General features: G+C 37.4%; 1 protein-coding gene across 1 annotated transcript in view; it reads right to left on the reverse strand.

Moving 5' to 3' along the window:
* Window positions 1-2,185: 2,185 nt before the first annotated feature.
* The window catches only part of LOC111028956, a 126,350-nt gene continuing 109,117 nt past the window's right edge, over window positions 2,186-19,418 (reverse strand). Inside the window, exons 128-159 of the mRNA XM_022307751.1 lie at window positions 19,101-19,406; window positions 18,728-19,036; window positions 18,349-18,663; window positions 17,942-18,268; window positions 17,553-17,867; window positions 17,086-17,415; window positions 16,403-17,020; window positions 15,976-16,305; window positions 15,208-15,540; window positions 14,749-15,063; window positions 14,386-14,661; window positions 13,550-13,744; window positions 13,131-13,484; window positions 12,803-13,015; window positions 12,184-12,381; window positions 11,893-12,090; window positions 11,446-11,808; window positions 11,150-11,371; window positions 10,785-10,976; window positions 10,488-10,700; window positions 10,226-10,414; window positions 9,489-10,082; window positions 9,222-9,410; window positions 8,122-8,880; window positions 7,219-7,587; window positions 6,947-7,147; window positions 6,510-6,758; window positions 6,150-6,388; window positions 5,708-5,978; window positions 5,137-5,375; window positions 3,593-3,782; window positions 2,186-2,427 (exon numbers count right to left, since the gene is read on the reverse strand). Coding sequence (XP_022163443.1) covers window positions 2,186-2,427; window positions 3,593-3,782; window positions 5,137-5,375; window positions 5,708-5,978; window positions 6,150-6,388; window positions 6,510-6,758; window positions 6,947-7,147; window positions 7,219-7,587; window positions 8,122-8,880; window positions 9,222-9,410; window positions 9,489-10,082; window positions 10,226-10,414; window positions 10,488-10,700; window positions 10,785-10,976; window positions 11,150-11,371; window positions 11,446-11,808; window positions 11,893-12,090; window positions 12,184-12,381; window positions 12,803-13,015; window positions 13,131-13,484; window positions 13,550-13,744; window positions 14,386-14,661; window positions 14,749-15,063; window positions 15,208-15,540; window positions 15,976-16,305; window positions 16,403-17,020; window positions 17,086-17,415; window positions 17,553-17,867; window positions 17,942-18,268; window positions 18,349-18,663; window positions 18,728-19,036; window positions 19,101-19,406 — 9,653 coding nt within the window. The remainder of the gene's footprint in view (window positions 2,428-3,592; window positions 3,783-5,136; window positions 5,376-5,707; window positions 5,979-6,149; window positions 6,389-6,509; window positions 6,759-6,946; window positions 7,148-7,218; window positions 7,588-8,121; window positions 8,881-9,221; window positions 9,411-9,488; window positions 10,083-10,225; window positions 10,415-10,487; window positions 10,701-10,784; window positions 10,977-11,149; window positions 11,372-11,445; window positions 11,809-11,892; window positions 12,091-12,183; window positions 12,382-12,802; window positions 13,016-13,130; window positions 13,485-13,549; window positions 13,745-14,385; window positions 14,662-14,748; window positions 15,064-15,207; window positions 15,541-15,975; window positions 16,306-16,402; window positions 17,021-17,085; window positions 17,416-17,552; window positions 17,868-17,941; window positions 18,269-18,348; window positions 18,664-18,727; window positions 19,037-19,100; window positions 19,407-19,418) is intronic.

The following is a 19,418-nucleotide window of genomic DNA, read 5'->3' on the forward strand; positions in this document are numbered from 1 at the left end:
CAGCAGAGTGACATCCACTTCGCCGTTTTTTTTTGTCACGACTCAACCAAAAGTTTAGTTTTCGAAGACGGTTGAAGCGTTGGAAAGCGACCTTTTTCCGTCCAGCGGCGGTCGGTAAACGTGGGGATTTCCAAAAGTGTTGACCGTGTATTCCTCCCTGCACAACCAGACACTGAAATCTATACCACGGTCCTCACTAAACATAACCTTTCGGTTACACCTTAATACCAGTCTTATATAGTTATATTTATTATAAATAACCTCCTTGCACGACGCGCAAACATTTTTCTTTCATGAAATCGTTTTTGAAGAACGACCTGGTTGTTGCGTATATCCCTATAATTCCCTGCATCATACCTTTGTCGCTTTCGACGAACGCAGAAAATAGTATGCGTGAGCCACAACGTTTCCCGTTTTTTTGTTTTGGAGTCTAAGACTATGCTCACGTCTAAACGTTAAACTTCTACTAAAATCGGTCAATGTGCTCTCGAATGACTCCTTTAATGTTCTTGTAATGAGTTTATATTATACACTGACTGGTGAAAATTATTTTAAATTGATCAGATTATCAAGAGGACGTTGTTGTATTTGTTGTTTCCGCCTTACAAGTGCGTAACTTGGGATGGCAAATTTAAGCTCAGCAGTTCACGTTTGGATTCGTTAGTTAAAAAAATTGAGTGAATCGACCTACTGTGAAACTTAACGCAGTAACAGCACAGTCTGTGTTTTTTTACGATAGCTCAATTGTTTTGCAAGCCATAATATTACAGCGTAAATTAAAAATGCTCATAACTAAATAAATAAATGATTTTTTTGACGACTGCAACTTCACCGTAATATTCACGACACACCGGCTGTGAACCGTTGTTCCAAGGTACAAAAATGATGAACAAAAAGTTTTAAAAAAGCATAATATTCGTTTAATTATTATTTTCATAATTATCACACAGTATTGGATTCTAAATATCTAATTTTAAATTTCTAAAAAAAAAAATAACTGTTACATATTATAATGTTTGTGAAATGCAATACTGAAATATTAAGTTAAAATGTTATAGTATTTTAATATTCAATAAAAGACAATCTTAAATGGTACTTAAAGCTAGTTAGGTACTACAATATATAAATTTATTCTAAAGCCTAAATTTGTTAATTAATGACTGGAAAAGAATACTTAACAGTTTTGATTTAAGTAGGAGTAATATATATATATAAAATTAGTCATTTTTAACGATTTTCTAATGACTGAAAATAATGTTTATTTAGGAAGTTAATTTTTTTTTTAATTATTTATTTTGTTAATAAATTAATAGTTATTCATATATCACACTTTCATACACAACATTCGATTAAAATGTTAAACGATTATACAAATTTAATTCTAATATATTACATACACACACATATACCTTAAAAACTAAAATTGAACAAGTCTTCCGAAAGCTTACGACTTTAAACGTGACCAAATCGAAGAAATGTATCGCACGACACGCCATCGGATTGTGAATATTCTAATAAATGTATAATATATATTTTTTTTAAATAATGACTTATGCCAGTGCTTGAGATACCTATTTAATTAAGCTACGAAACGCGCAGTGTAAGCGTTCGGAAGAGATGTCCATACAACAATTAAAACATGAATAATAATATGTACGTTAGAAATAATTATTTACGTTTTAATTGAGTAGTTTTGACTAATTATATCGCGTCTAGTTCACAGAAAGGCCTTTAATCGGGGAACACTCGTCGTCTCGTTATTACAGAATCGAATATAATCATTACAGGTTAGGTAGGTACCCTTTTCGTTATGTTTTCCCAGCCCAAATTCTTTTAATAATATTATGTCATCATTACGACGTGTACTTCTTAAAAACGTGTAGTATTTATTTTTTATGGTTTGCACGGCGAGTGTCTGCAGCTAATTAAAGGCCCGTGAGACTTTTGTCGAGCGCAAAACATGGCAAACGATTAACAGTCGTAAAACAGTGTATAGGTATTTTATAAAATAATAATAATAATATAATAAGAAAATGTGTAAGGCGCTTACGACCCGACTGTTATGTGGGGGAGAGGGTGGTAAGGTATGACAAATTTCTTTTTATAAAATAATAAAAGTTTTAGGTTAAACGACGACGGCGGAAATACAAAAATCGTCGTCGTCTTATAGTCTTCGTTGTTTTCTTCATGTCAGGTAATCCGGTGACGGCTCGGAAGACGTCCGGTCGTGATTCATGAACATCGGATTCGGCACTTGCGTCGGATGCGGAAGTGGACCGTTGACGTTCGGCGTTCTCCTGTAGGCCATCAGCCAACACGAAACAGCCACGGCCACGGCCACCAGCGCAAGCAGTGCCGTGATGACAAGGGCCACGATGAGTCCGATGACTGACACGCAAATGTCCTCGGCGGGATTAATGATTGGAGCTAAAAAGGGGAGGGGTGACAAAAAACCAACAGTTTTAGTACACGCACAATACATTTAGTTATCTCATGAGGCAATAGTTCATGACGATCTACAGATAAGCCGTATAAGTGAAGACTTAGGGAATAGATATTATGTCTTTTCAGATAAACCTACAAATACAAATTTACCTTTTTTATTATTTAATTACGCAGTGTCTATGTTTCAAAAAAAGATATATGGAGGTACTTATCTAAAAATATATGTTTATTAGTGAAAGCGTATTAAAATAAAGGTATATCGGTCGTTCTATAACGCAGTAAGCCGTGCTCTATATAGTATGCTGACGACTGCTTACTGACACATATTGTTTTAAATTATGCTGATTTGTGTATAGTCATACACAAATGGTAAACATTGGATTATAATTTGTATTTATTTTTTGTGTCGTAATATTTTTCAACGGCCGGTTGAACACTATTCTTAAGCCGAAACTCTCACCAAGTATCTATAAACATTCTCGGAAAAAGCCAGTGGATAAAAAAATGGAGTAACAACTGTTGTTCTCAACTTAACTAATCTCAGTGTAATTTGACTTTGCGTTTTAAAATTAAATGTAAAAATACAGATATTATATACAATATAAAATGGTATACAACTGGTTCGGAATGTTCTTCTGACTCATATATGATTATTTCATGATTATAATTAGGTAGCAGTACACGATAGGTATTAGGTATACGCAAGAACATTGTAATAATATTTTGGTCCTGTTTCTCGGCCCGAGAAAAAATTGTGGAGCACGCACCATCTGCCGCACGCCCGTGCCTGTCTATAGTGTCTATGATATAATATCATGAATTATGAATATAATACCTATCGCCTGCGTTCGTACAAAAGTAATAGGCCAGGCCGGGGAAAGTAAAAGCGAACGAGAGTAGGTCAGACGTAATCGGATATCAACGCTTATCGTCAGTGACGTCAACGAAATCAGCGTGTTCCACGAGGAGAAAATACGTGGGTGTACGAATCTGTTTTTGGGAAATATAACCGTCCACGCGTTTTCGATCTCGTCCTCTACATAATATTACGATGGCGTAGATATAATATAATACCGCGAATACCAAACAGTACATTTGTCGGTAGTATCTACGTAGGGCACTCGAATGCAATAATTGTACAACGTACCTTCAGTCGGATCCATCAGTCGTTCTTCCCTGCGTTCGAACGTTAAAATGGCGTTCGATTCGATCGTGATTTCTTCTCTCAGCTGTCCTCGCTGGGCGGACTCGAGGGCATCGTCGTCGGGACCGTTGTCGTTCTTGGATATTTCACGTCTTCTGCGTCTGCCAAACGCGTTGTAGCCGCGGCAATTCACCTGCAATGACGACGGCTCGATGAGTTAATACACCAAAACGTATGGACGTATGGACTATAGAGAGGAGCAAAGGTGGGATTTGCTCACTCCTCCCATAGCATAATCGGACCTTACACTTCTTTTGTCACGTCAAATCGCTAACTATTAAATCATGTGTGCTAGACACGGACATTTCCGACTTTCGTAAAAACCGACGGGAAACTTAGAAATATTTTGGACAAAGAATTTTCCTAAACAGAGTTCTTGATTCGTCCGTGTGCGAGGATGTCAAAATTGTATGGATACTGAACATCAAGGCACGATAATATATCTACACACCTATACCTCCTAATATAGTCCTATTAGACACAACATATAATAATGACAGTGGGGATTGCCGAGCGTTTGCACAAATCGTTATTGTTTCGCCCTACCACATCGTCTCGTCGGTATGTGACTCAGTAATACTGAATAGATAACGAAGAAACATTCGTCATCATTGTCCTCTCATTGTGCCTGCAGCCGGTGCAGCACTGCAGCCTTCAGAGTTTTACCGTCTTGTTAATTAGGTATATGATTTGATCCATTGACCATTATGTAAGTGCATGTTCACCCTTTAATTATGCACTTATTCATAATCTGAGTTCTGAATTTTTAAGTAGGTACACAGATTATAATATTGATAATGACCACATTTTCAAAAAATTAAATTTTTTTCTACTAAGTGCTACAAACCAAATATTTCAAAAAATATTTTATTTTATGCAAGACCATTAATAATAGGACTAATCTGAACGCTACTATCTATAGTAGGTATACAAAGTATAGGAACTACACGTTAACATTTTGATTTGGACACATCCAAAAATCATACGCCGAACAATTAACACAATAACATTAAAAAAGCGATTCTAATTTTAAAAATTAGGTTTGTATTACTGCAGGATAATCCTTAAGTGACTTACAAATCGAAATATTAAAAATATAGCATTGAAATACCTGTGCTTAAACATTTCAAAAATCAGAATTTGAATAAATGCGTTATTAAATTAAGGGCGAGCTGAATTACAACACTATCCAAAACATTATCTTTAATATGACACATTTTCTGTACGTCAAATAAGTATAAGTGCATAACCATCAACCGAGTATACCTAAGCGTTCCAATAACAAAAAAAGGACATTTAAAAAAATTATCTGTGCACATGATTTCACGAAAAATGCGTACAAAATATATGTACTGATACACATCCGCCAGAATGGCCGACAAGTTTCGGTCGATAACACCCATCGAAACGACGGATACAGTCGGATGAAAATGTCATGTTATAACCACACCATTTTTACCTATACACTCGACAGTCGTAGTACGTACCGGTTGGCATTTGCCGAAGCACACGCGAATGTTACACTGGAATCGTATGTTGTCGGAACTTGGGAATTTGAACGCGTTGAAGCCGGCCAACAGCGATTGGGTGTCCGCGTTGTAGTCCCACTCGCCGAATATCGTCGGGTCGGTCGCGCACCCATTCTCGTCGGTTACTATGTACTCGTTCTCTACATTGTCTTCGATCGTTTTCGCCACACAGCTCCTGGCGTATCCACCGTAGATGCCTGCAACACAAGGATAGGTCATTATAGGTTTTTAATTGCCACTGCTGACTTAAATTACAACGCATGACAATGGGCGGGAGACTTAAGCGCTACGAAATTCCAAACATTCATATCAATAGAAGTTTCAAATATTTTTAAATGTCAATTAATATATATATATATTATATATGTATATAGTATGTACATAGGGGCTTGTGTCCTATAGTTAAATACATGTACAACTTGATAGCGTCTTGGTATAGTCGGTATACAATGTCTTGGGCCCAGTTGCGACCGTGTGACCTATACGTTAATTTTTATACACATTTTATATAGATCGTTTTCACACTTACTCGACGGTTGGACGTCCACTTGTAGCATTAGGTTGTCGCCTATTTCGGCCGAATCGATTTCTTGACCGGTGTGCGTGACGATCTTCATCAGACACGTAGGTGGTGGACCGGTGTTAGCTATGGTACCAGCCGTGGTCAACATGGACACGTTAAAGCCGAGAGTGACGTTCTGTTCTCCGGTGTTGTACACGCATCGTATGTGATAGGCTTGGGCTTTGTAAGTCACCAATTTCGGATGTTTCTGTATGACCAACACAAAACTAGCCTGGCCCTGTTGTGCACAAAACATTTTAACATTAGCTTAGGACTAGGTATATAATAATTATATAGGAACAGTGGTTTTCACCATAAGTGACGAAATAACGCTTAAAAGTTATAGATATTAAGACACGTCCGCGAGTAAAACAATACAAATGAACACCTGTAGTTATATTAAACTCACGTTGATATGTATAAGTCCACAATTTCCAAAGTTGACTTTGAATATTTCCGTCCTGGGCGACGAGTCTTGCGCCATCGACACGACTCGTCTACACTGTTCGTTCTTACTGTGACCCTTCACATACAACACTCCGTTAAATCCCTTTTCTGTAATATGGATTTCCACTTGTACTCCGTCTGACAAACACGTGACGACCATGTCCGGTCTCGGGAAGTCCGTCCTCAGTTGTGTCGTGTTTTCTGAAAACATTTTATTTTATCAATAAAGTGAATCAACAAAACTCGGCGGTGGTATTAATTAAATCAACTGTTATTATTATTAATAGCGTAACAATAGCGTATATAATGTTCGACTACTTACTCGGTACGCATTGTCCATAGATGTTCAAACTGTAACCGTGTTCGGTCGGACATATGCAACGTCCTCTCTCGTCAATGATCAATCCTCTGTCCAGAGCGCATACACAATGGCCGCGTTCGTCGATCTTGTATCCCAGTTCGACTACACACCTACGGCATTCGTCTTCTTGGTTCAGGGCTGTGCCCGGTGGACACACGCATTCTCCGTTATCATTTCTCACGTAGCCTTTATCAATTGGACATTTTGAAACTGAAAAATAATAATTATAGATGTTATTATTTTCCATTACGGTGTGGATATAAATCAGTTTCTATAAAAACGATAATAATTTTTTTTGTTAAATAGATTTATTTAGAACTTATTTAGTTGTTTGGCCTTAGACCGAGTTGTAATATGGTAAAGTATAACTGTCAATTGATATTGAAAACACATCTTACCTTCGTCACATCGTATGGCTGCATTTCCTTGCGTACCCGGGAGACATTCGCACGTCATCGTTCTTATCGGGAAGGTGTCCAGGACTTTACACTTCGAATTTGTTCCACACGGCGACGAAACTTCGCACGGGCTCACGCACAATTTGTTAATGCAACCCGTCTGCGATGGACATTCGGAATCGCTTTGACATCCGGTTTCGACTAAAGAAATAAAGTTTTTAAGATTAATCTCAATTCGAGCTCCGACACCCTGACGTCCTCCGGATACGTACTTTGTTTGCACGTAGTTCCGGCGTTTCCGACATAACCTGGCGGACAAGCGCAATCTGTGCGGTGGTTGTACACCGTACACTCGGCTGGCTTGACGCACGGATTATTTCTGGTGCACGGATCGATACATTTGGTGTTTATGCACGCCTTGTCGCTAGGACAATCTGTGTCCGACCTACAACCGGCGACCACGCAGGCTATCTGCGGATTTCCGGCCATTCCGGGTGGACATTCGCACACGGCTTGATGGTTGATGCCGTAACATTCAGACGCCGTTCCGCAACTACTGCCGTCCGCGGCGCACACAGGCACGCAGATACGGTTGACGCATGTGTGTTGACCAGAACAGTCGGATTCGCTTCGACAACCGGCTGAAAGCATAAAAAAGGTTTTTTTTAATCGTAGTTAAAGAAAGTTCACCGCGGGACAGGTTTGACGGAGTAAAAAAATTATAAAGATGTGGGTTCCATCTCGCCAACAGCAGAGCCACGACGTTTACGACGTGGCACAATTATTCCTGTTAAGTAGTCTACAAAGGGCTAAATGGGTTGGATTTCAATAGGTTGGATTAAGAATACGGTATAGACGTGTATGTAGTAAGTGTTTGAATTTGAAATATTTGAAAATTGAAATTGACACTTTTTGTGAAATAAAAACGACATTTTTTTATACATATCCTGATATGTAGTAATATCTATGATACACTTGGCGAACAATGATGTCTAATGAATTATACATCAACCGTAGTTTAGGAATTACCTTGTTAATAGTTATAAGTTTATAACACATAATTCTATCAGTTACCACTCGTTAGTTAGGCCTGCATTATTCGTTATGTATTTTGGAGCATGATACGAAATATCTTAGTTTATCGTGAATAGAATAAAAGACGTGCGCGGTCGTACCTCTCGAACAGTCGATCTCCGGGCTGCCGTCGAATCCGGCCAGACAAGAGCACACCGGCTTGTGGTCCCAAACCCTACACTCAGAGTTCGGGCCGCAGTTGCACGGATCTATGCACCTGCCGTTCAGACAAGCCCTATCCGACGGGCACTGCGTGTCCGCGGTACAGGCTACGGCTGTCATCGGTGGCGTGATCTTGCAAGTACCGCTGCCGCTGCTCACGTAACCGCTGGGGCATTCGCAGATCATGGTCCTGACCGGTAGCGAATCGATCACCACGCACTCGGCCGGCCGTTTGCACGGTTCCAGCGCGGTGCACGGGTTACGGCACACACTGTCGAAGCAGGCCAACAGCGACGGGCAGTCGGCGTCTTCCTTGCACTCTGGTTGCGCTTCTTGTCTGCAGGCCACGTACGGGTTGCCCGCCATTCCCGGGGGACATCGGCACAGGGCGAAATGGTTTTGTACTTTGCACTCGGCTTGTGACGAACACGGGTGTTCGTACACGCACGGGTTTATGCACTGGCCGTTGATGCACGACCGGTCGTTGGGACAGTCGTTGTTGCTGTGGCAACCGATCACCAGGCACCGGTCATATGGGTTTCCTCGATAACCGCTCTTGCACCGACACTCGGGGCGGCTGGCAACTGTGAAACATTCGGCGTTCGGGCCGCACGGATCTTCCACTATGCACGGATTTAGACAGTGGCCGTTGATGCAGGCCTTGCCGGATTCACATTCAGAATTCCTCTTACATCCCACTGTACATAAAAAAATACGATACGATTAAAAAAATGTTGTATTATGTAACGATTTAAAATCATTCAAGGCTTTTTTTAGTATTGCCCAAAATAAGATGTATATTGTCTGATAGATGATAGTCTATAGAAGATGGGAGCGGGGGTAATATAATAAGTTATTTCCTGGACCAAAAAGAGAGAAGGATCATATCACAGTCGTAAAATATTAACACTAGGTTACAAAAATCAGGAAGGCTATAAATTGCAAGTCCTCACATCCGTATGAATTGAAGTAAATTACAAAATCGTTCGAATAAGGTCTGAATATTATAATAAAACAACCAGTTCTATAATACACGTACCTATTCTGCAAGCAAAGTTTGGATTTCCATCATAACCTTCCAAGCAAGAACAAACCGGATGGTGATTTTGAACGAAACATTGGGCGTTTGTACCGCAATTACAAGGATTACGGCATTGTCGGTTAAGGCATGCCTCATTTGACGGACAGTCGTCGTTTGTAGTACAACCAGGCGGCGAGGAGACAACAACTACAAAAAAAAACAAGTAATTTTGAAAAATTGTTTAGAAAAATAAATATATAGAGATTATTAAAAATAAAATCCAACCTTGTCTACATTCTCCACCTTCGTTGAGTACCCATCCTTCGGAACATGTACACGTCATTGTTCTAACTGGTACACTGTCCAAAACCGCACAAGTGGCACTATCTGAACAGGGTTTGATTTCATGACACGGATTCACACATTTTTCTCTGATACATGCAAGGCGACTGGCACAGTCTACGTCAATTTTGCATTCTGGTTCACCGAACAGAGGTGGTGGTAAACGTTCACAGTAAGTATTTGGATCTCCCATTGGGAAGTTTTCTGGACATCTACATGCCGCTGCATGGTTTCTAACAGAGCAGATGGCGTTTGATGCACACGGAGTGCCATGTTGTTCTGTACACGGATTGATACAATGCTGGTCGAAGCACATGCGATCTGATGGACAGTCTACGTCGTATGTACATTCAGTTCTTTCACATTTTTCAAACGGATTTCCGAAGTAACCCGTCGGACATTTGCACGCAGCACGGTGATTGTCACCGTAACATTTTGCTGTTGGTGCACAAGGATCACTCAATAAACATGGCGGAACACATTCGCCGTTGTAACATTGTTTATCGTAAGCACATTGATCATCTGATATACATCCCACTGAAAATTTTAAAAGATATATACAATTATTATCATATTATTAAATATTCGTCATTAATGTCATATTTCAAAATCAAATTAATTGAATAATGAAACTATGTGTCAAATAAAGTCTTATTGACATTTTGAAAAAGTGTATTTACTTTTTATGCAGCCTTGTTGGGGATTCCCATAGAACCCAGGTTTACAAATACAACTAGGATAGTGGTTATTAACTTTGCAATCCGAATTGGGTCCACAATTACACGGACTCACACACATTCTATTGATACACGATTCCTCTGAACTACAATCAGTGCTTGATACACATTCTACAGTTGGTACTGACGATGCTATTAACACGAAACATACATATAGATAAATATATTGTAATATGTAAGAGTAAAATATAAATATAGTTTTTACGTGGAGTGCATGCTATGCGAGGGTCTCCGATGTAACCGTTGGGACATCTGCAAACGGGTTGGTGGTTTTGTGAATGACAGAATGACCCACGGCCGCAACTGTCTCCTAAAGTGCACGGACTAACACATCTTTGGTTGACACAAGTTGTGTCCGATGCGCAGTCATCGTTTTTCGTACATTCTGGAGAAGGTGGCAATATTGGAATTGATTGTTCTATAATAATGTGTGCAACGTTAGTATTTAATTACAATCAAACAATAACAAGACATATTTTATTTTATATATGTTAACCCTTACGCAGTGAGCATTCTGTGTGTGGGTTGCCTGTATATCCTGCTGGACATGAACACGCGGCTTGATGGTTTTGTGAAATACATTGTGCGTTTATACCACATGGATCGATTCGACATGCTTCTACGCATCCTTGATTTACACATCTTTCTGATAATGGACATTCTTGATCGCTTTTACATTGAGGAGTAATAGAGACTGAAATTTTGTTATAAATATATTATTTTTTTTTTGTTTAAAAAATAGTATGCATTTAAATAAATATAGTTGTTGATTTGATATATGTAAACGATTACTTTTTGCTAATTACTCTAATTGAATATGTAGGTAGTTAAGATGAGTAAATTGTTATGGTTTCAAAAAAAGTTTACCTATTGGTTTGCAGCCGCCATCAATGGTGGCTACAGTGTCTGATCTACATTGACACATAATGGTTCTGTATGGAACTGTATCTTGAACATGGCACTCTTGATCTGGTGAACAGAGTACAGAAATGGTACAAGGATTTTGACATCTCTGGTTTACACAAGCATGTTGTGATGGACAGTCAGAATCAGTTGTGCACTCAGGAGTTATTGATGGTACTCTTGATTCTGTAATTAAATTAAAAACCAAATTAAAAGTCTACTTGACACTGAAAACATAAGACTGATATTTATTAACTTACCAATGCATTCAATGTAAGGATTGCCTTGGAAGCCATTCAGACATGTGCACGTCGGTTGGTGCTGTTGAGCTAGACATGTTGCTTGCTCAGCACAAGTGTCTTGTTCACAGACAGGTCTGCATCTTCTGTTTAATCTGTCGCATGCTTCATGATCTGCACAGTCTTCATTATACTGGCACACTACTGATACACAAGATACCATGGGCGAACCTTGTGTACCTGCTGGACAAATGCAATGAGCTTTGTGAGATTGTACAATACACTCAGCTCCATGACCACAACTCTGAGTAGAACATGGGTTCAAACAATTGCTGTTGATGCATGCTTTATCATAAACACAATCGCTATCGGTCTTGCAACCAGCTGAAACATTCAAAAAAAGGCGTAAACATACAGATGGTGATCACTTATAATATAAATTAATCGTTTTAGGATAATATATATTACGTTTATAACACTGAATTTGAGGATTTCCTGCCCATCCATTTGGACAATTACAAATTGGTCGATGGTTAATTGTAACACATTCAGCTGTAGTGTCACAGGGTTTTGATATTTGACATGGGTCTTGACAATATTGGTTGGCACATATTTTAGAACTAGGACATTCAGAATCTGTTGTACATTCTGGTGTAGCCAGTGGTACTGAAATATTTTAAAATTTTAAAATTATAATCAAGTTTCATTTATTTTAAATGATAAATGTTTCACTGCATACTGTTATTTCAATTCCCATACCTTTGTAACAACTGATGAATGGATCACCAGAAAGACCATCTGGACATTTACAAACAGCTTTGTGATTATTGATTGTGCACAATGCAGTAGGCGAACAAGGATTGGATATAGTGCATGGATTAACACATTGAAGGTTCAAGCACAAATCTGTCGGTTGGCAATCGTCATTAGAGGTACAACCTACCGATGACGGAGCACCTACAATAAAACACACTTTAGTAAATTGTATACATAATTATATTATTTTGGCCTGTAACAATAAAAAGAGTTTTTACAACATGAAGTCAATCTTTATAATTTATGTATTTACAACAGAAATAAAGCTAATGGAAGTGAAGGGATTGACAAAACATGTTTGCACATATATTTATATTTTATATTTAATTATATTTTCACATGAACTCTGATGTGTTACTTAAAATAAATAGGTATATGTTAGAGGATATTTTATAGGAAATAGATAAGCAGCTATAATCTGAAATCACATAAAATGTAGTATTAATTAGTAATGCTTTTGTATATGGTATCAATGAAATTAGCTGGAATTTAATTAGGTGCATATAATTAGTTTGTGATACATTCATAAATTTTAATTTATTTTGAACACAATTTTCATTACCTAGTTTACATTGGATGTCAGCATCGCCAACATAGCCTGGAATACACTGACACGACATAGTTCTATGAGGTAACGTATCTACTACAATACACTCCGCATTTGGCCCACATGGTTTAATCTCATAACATGGGTTTTTGCAATCTCCATTGAAACAAGCCAATTTACTAGCACAGTCTGAGTCCATTGTGCACTGAGGTGGAATTGCGAGTGGAGCTAATAATAACAATAAAAGTAGTAAAATAATTTGATTAGTAAGTGCATTACGAAATAAGAAATATGTTATAGAACTTTGAAAATATAAAGCTATTAAGTATAGTATATTACATACTTAAAGTACAAGAAGTATGAGGATTTCCCATGTAACCCGGTGGACATCTACACGAAGCGACATGGTTAGCCACGTTACACAACGCAGTTGGGGCACAATCACATGGACTTTGACAATGTTGATTTCTGCAAGCTAATGTTGACGGGCAGTCTGAATCGACCACGCATTCAGGTCTTCTACATTCTACAAATGGATCTCCTTCATACGCAGGAGGGCAATAACACCGAGCTCTGTGGTACCCATCAGTTCGACAAAGTGCATTAGTACCACAATGAGTGTAGGCACACGGGTCAACGCAATCTCCATTAACACATGATTTTTCTGGTGGACAATCGGTATCAGCTCGACAACCAACTGGAAAAGTCATCATAATTAGATTTAGATTTAAAGTCAAGGGTACTTTGTTAATCAAAACTTACTTTCTACACATTGTATTTGAGCATTTCCAGTCATTCCATCTCTGCACACACACACAGATCTGTGTTTCTGAACATAGCATAATGCATTTCTCGCGCAAGTAGTTGGTGATTCTTGACACGGGTTTTTACAAGCATAATTTATACATGCTTTGTCGTTGGAACATTCTCCATCAGTAGTACATTCTGGCTTAGGTTCTACAAAACAATTGTATGAACAAACTAATTAGTCATGTATTTGATAATATTGTAAATAATATTTTTAGTCTTATTTATTGTAAAAAAATATATTTAAAATCAAATAATAATAAATATAAAACACTTTGAGTGGCCTTATGTGGCATGGTGTTTGGTCTCAGTCTCAAACGTGTTCAGCGGTCAAGCATCAGTCGGTGTCACTAGTTGACGGATGTGTGACCACCGGGGTTTTAGTGACAAATCCTCATCACTTACGTGTTATAACCGATTGTACCCTCCCCCACGGTTTAAAACCACTAAATAACACTCAGAATAATGACACGTTGAAGCCATAACTTAATAATAAAATAAAAACAACATTTGGAAAAAGAGATCCTTTAAATACCGGTGTGAGAATCTATGGTATTATGTATCTATATGATGAACTTAAATATCTTTGATTTTTATAAAAATAAGAATGATTAGCTTAAGAAAATATGTATTGTTTGTTAAAAAAACTAATTTGTATTATTATTTATTTTATTATTACAATAGTATTTCTATATTTTTGTGTAATAATAAATTTTAGTACTTTTTAATAAACAATGCGAAATGCGAATATAGTAAAGATACATTATAAAATTTGGTTTTTATTTTTTTACCTGGTGATCGTTGTATTATACACTGTTGTTTAGGTTCTCCATAGTATCCTGGAGGACATGAACATAGAGCATTGTGATTTACTACTTGACAAATAGCGTTTAATCCACAAACATCCCTACACGGGTCTTGGCATTTCTGTGTGAAACATGCCTTATCTCTTGGACAATCTTGATTGATAATACATTCCGGATAAACACAAGATGCAACTTTTCCGATTACTCTACATTGACCATTGCTACCGCACGGGGACGGATTACACGGGTCACTAGGTAAAGCTGTTAGAAAATAAAGGTGTTAAAATATTTCTAATATGAAAATAAACTATATTAGTAACACGTGAATCTAAATAAACAAACATTTACCTGGTTGTTGTTTACATTCAACGAATGGATCCCCAATAGTGGGTGGTGGACAAGAACAAACTGGGCTGTGGTTAATAGTTTGACAAATTGCATCATACCCACATACTCCAATACACGGGTCGACACATTTATTGTTAACGCAAGCTCTATTACGAGGACAATCAGGACTAATCACGCATTCAGGCCTGCATCCACTAGTTGACGGAGATCCTTCATATCCTTGTAAACATTCACAGATAGCAGCTCCATTCATTATGCGGCAACGAGTATTTGGTCCACAAGGTGATGGAACACACGGATCAGATGGAATTGGATCTATACAAATAGATATTTAAAAAATAAAATAAAATAATTTTACATTAAAGTTATATGGACTATGTATTATGGCAATTTAAGTTAAAAAATAAACATTGACATAAATGGTGTAATATTATTCTTAGGAAGTTAAGAAATTATTACCTCTAACTGGTATCGGGTGACACATTTGGAAAGGATCACCAGTTAAACTTTCTGGGCATGAACATATCGGTATATGATTTGAAACAAAACATATAGCCGATATGCCACATGTACCAGGGCATGGATCTTGGCATTTATTTCTAATACAAGCCTTGTTCATGGTGCAATCAGAGCTAACAAGACACTCTGGTCTACAAGACTCATATGGATTTCCTTGATATTCTGGTAAACATTCACAAATGGCATTCTGGTTCTCAACACGACATCTAGCATTAGGTCCACACGGTGAGGGGTAACAAGGATCTGATGGTGATGTTGGTGTTGGTTGAACAGCTATAATTTAAATAATGAAGTTTTATGAGTAAAAACAATTTGCATATATTACGTATCATGTCGGTATTCGTTCATACTTGAGTATAAAACAAATAACTACCATGCAAATACATAATAATCATGCAATACATTTATAAAACCATGCAAAACAATCTATAAGCATGCACTTTTCAAAGATCTTACAAACCATTATTTAAAATATTCAAATAAAACTAAACTAGAGACGACGTTGAATTTTATTAGTTGAGATGTGGAAATTTAAAAGTATACTTATGACTAGTAAATATCTTAACTTAAAATCTAACTTATAATAAATTATCTTAACGTAAAATAAATTGTTATGGACGTAGTTTTGGAGTTTGCTGTTGTAGATAAAATTAGTTATTAAAAACAAATTATTATTGACAATGTGATAGAAACACAAATAATCCTTACGCTGTGCTTGATGAATATGACATGATATGAAAGGATTTCCAATAAATCCTTGACTACAAGTGCATTGAGGTATATGGTTATATACATGACATTCAGTATTTAAACCACACGAACCAACACACGGGTCTTTGCATTTCATATTGATGCAAGCTAAATTATAACTACAATCGCTATTTGAAACACATTCTGGACGGCACTGTGGAGGTGATCCTTGGTAGTTTGGTAAACATGTACATGTGTAAGTGTTCAATGTTACACGGCATTCCGAGTAAGGTCCACATGGGCTTGGTACGCAAGGGTTAATCGGATCTTGTTGTGGTTTTGTTACAACTGTAACCAAATAATGTGTATAATAATTATATATTAAATGTTAAAATAATACTGAAGACCTTATTTGAAACTTTAAGTTGATTAATGTTTTATTTACCTGGATAGTAGCATTTCGAAAATGGATCTCCTGTCAAATGTAGTGGACAACTACATATAGCATTATGATTTATGACTTGGCATTCTGCATTCATACCACAAGTTCCCGGACAAGGGTCTCTGCACCGCTGATTTAAACAAGCGGTGTTCATAGAACAATCTGAATTAACAGTGCATTCAGGACGACAATTGGGAGGGTATCCAAAGAAAGTAGGTAAACATGAACAAATTGGTTGATTGTTGAAATCTCGACATTGACTATTTGGACCACACGGCGAAGGCGAACATGGATTTTGTATCACTGGTTCTTGTAGTATTATTTGGTGACATGTAATAAATGCATTTCCAGTCATTCCAGGTGGACAATGGCACATTGGTATATGATTATAAACTTCACAAATTGCATTGTTTCCACAAGTGCCTATACATGGATTGACACATTTATTTTTTACACAAGCTTTATCTTTAGCACAATCTTCATTCAAAACACATTCTGGGCGACAACCTCGGTAAGGATCACCTTGATAACCGAGTATACATGTACAAATACCATTATTACATATAGCACTTGGTCCACATGGAGATGGATAACATGGATCTGTGTATTGTGGCTTTGGAGCTAAACATACAAAGATATTTATAAGTATGATGATTAAATTGACTGTACATTTTTTTTAAACTAACGTGGGCTTGGTTTAATATAGCAGCTGACAAATGGATCCCCTATATAACCAGCTGGGCATGTACAAATTGGTACATGATTAATAACATTGCACTGTGATCCTAAACCACAAGATCCTGGACACGGATCTCTGCATTTTTCTCTCATGCAAGCCATATTACTTGAACATTCGGCATGAACAACGCATTCAGGTCTACAGTTTGGTGGACTACCAACATACGTTGGTGAACACGAACAAGATGGAGAGTTGCCATATGCTACACATTCAGAGTAAGGACCACAAGGTGAAGGTGAGCAAGGGTTAACAATAACAGGCGTGGCTTGAGGTATATCTGAAAAATGATTAGAAAATATTTACTAATCATATAATATACATTTTAATTTATTTAAGGAATAAACACTGTGACTATATCATGTAGTCGACGTTTTAATTCATAAATAAATCATTATTATTATTAGACGAACTTACATTGTATTAAAGAACAGTATGTAGATGGATTACCCGTGTAACCAGGGCTACATTTACATATTGGATGATGATTTATTGTTTGGCAATATGCATTTTGTCCACATGTTCCTGGACAAGGATCTGCACATTTTTGATTAATGCATGCTTTGTTTTGCACACATTCAGCGTTAGTGACACATTCAGGTCTACATCCAGGTGGTGTTCCTATATAGGATGGTAAACACGAGCAAATTGCTTGTCCGTTATTCTCTTTGCATAAGCTGTTTGGACCACATGGAGATGGGATGCATGGATAACTTGGTACAATTTCAACTTCTGTACAAAACATATATTGTTAAAATGTTAAGTTAAATTGTTCTTTGCTATAATGCTTTACTAATTCTACATACGTTGTGGTTGGATAATTTGACAGTATTTAAATGGATCTCCAATATAACCAGGCAAACAAGTACACATTGGTATATGGTTAATAGTTTGACATATAGCGTTACTGCCACAAGTTCCTGGGCATGGGTCTTTACATTTATTTGCCATGCATGCTTTGTTAGCATTACAGTCAGTATTAACCATACATTCAGGTCTACATCCTTCGTAAGGATTTCCGTAATATTCGGGTATACAGATGCACGAACCAGCATTATTTTGTTCTTTACATAATGCATTGGGACCACAAGGTGATGGTCTACAAGGATTTATTATTTCTTGAATTGGTTCCGCTACAAAAAATAAAATGTATGTATTTATTATACAGTTAACGATAGTGTTATGTTAAATTTAAAACTATGTATATATTTACCTTGATTTAATATGCACTGCGTGAATGGATCACCATTATAACCAGGAGGACAGCTACATCTCGGAGTGTGACTAATTACTTTGCATATAGCATTTGAAGCACATGAACCGGGACACGGGTCTCTACATTTCATATTGATACAGGCAAGATGATAAGCACATTCATTATTACTGATACATTCTGGTCGACAGTTTGGCGGCGAGCCAATATAGTCAAGTGCACATGAACATGATGGAGAATTTCCGTTAACTTGGCATTGAGAATTTGGGCCACAGGGTGAAGGTACACATGGATTTCTTAATGGTTCTGGTGGTACTAAATAAACAATTAAGTATGAATTTAAATAAAAATCTTTTGTAAAATTAAATATTTGTCTTACATTGTTGTACATAGCATCTAGAAAATGCGTTTCCGGTAAAACCTGGTGGACATGTACAATGTGGTCTATGACTTATAGTGTGGCATTGGGCATTCTCTCCACAAGCGCCCGGGCAGGGGTCTCGGCATCTTTGGTTTGAACATGCCCTATTTTGGCTACAATCAGAATCAATGGAGCATTCAGGATGACAAGTTGGCGGAGTTCCATAATATCCAGTAAGACAAGAACACATCGAATATCCATTAACTTCTCTACATTGACTGTTGGGACCACACGGAGATGGTTGACATGGGTTTGTTTCAATTGGAGCTTTATGAATACATAAAAATATTAGTATTTATAATGAATGTATTATCTTTTTTTTTATTAATACCTTGATATGTTAAACATTCAATAAATGCATTTCCATTCATTCCTGGAGGACATCTACACATTGGGATGTGATTATAAACATCACACAATGCATTTAGACCACAAGTTCCTGGACAAGGATCCTTACATTTATTTCGAATGCATGCTTTATTTTGAGGGCATTCATTGTTAAGGACACATTCTGGTCTGCATATGCTATAGGGATCTCCTTGATATTCAGAAATGCAAGTACAAATTCCATTATTGCATAAAGCATTTGATCCACACGGAGAAGGATTACAAGGATCTGAAGCTTGTTGAATTGGCGCTAAATTAATGA

This window comes from Myzus persicae, unplaced genomic scaffold, assembly GCF_001856785.1.
Source record: "Myzus persicae strain clone G006 unplaced genomic scaffold, MPER_G0061.0, whole genome shotgun sequence".
Taxonomy (NCBI): domain Eukaryota; kingdom Metazoa; phylum Arthropoda; class Insecta; order Hemiptera; family Aphididae; genus Myzus; species Myzus persicae.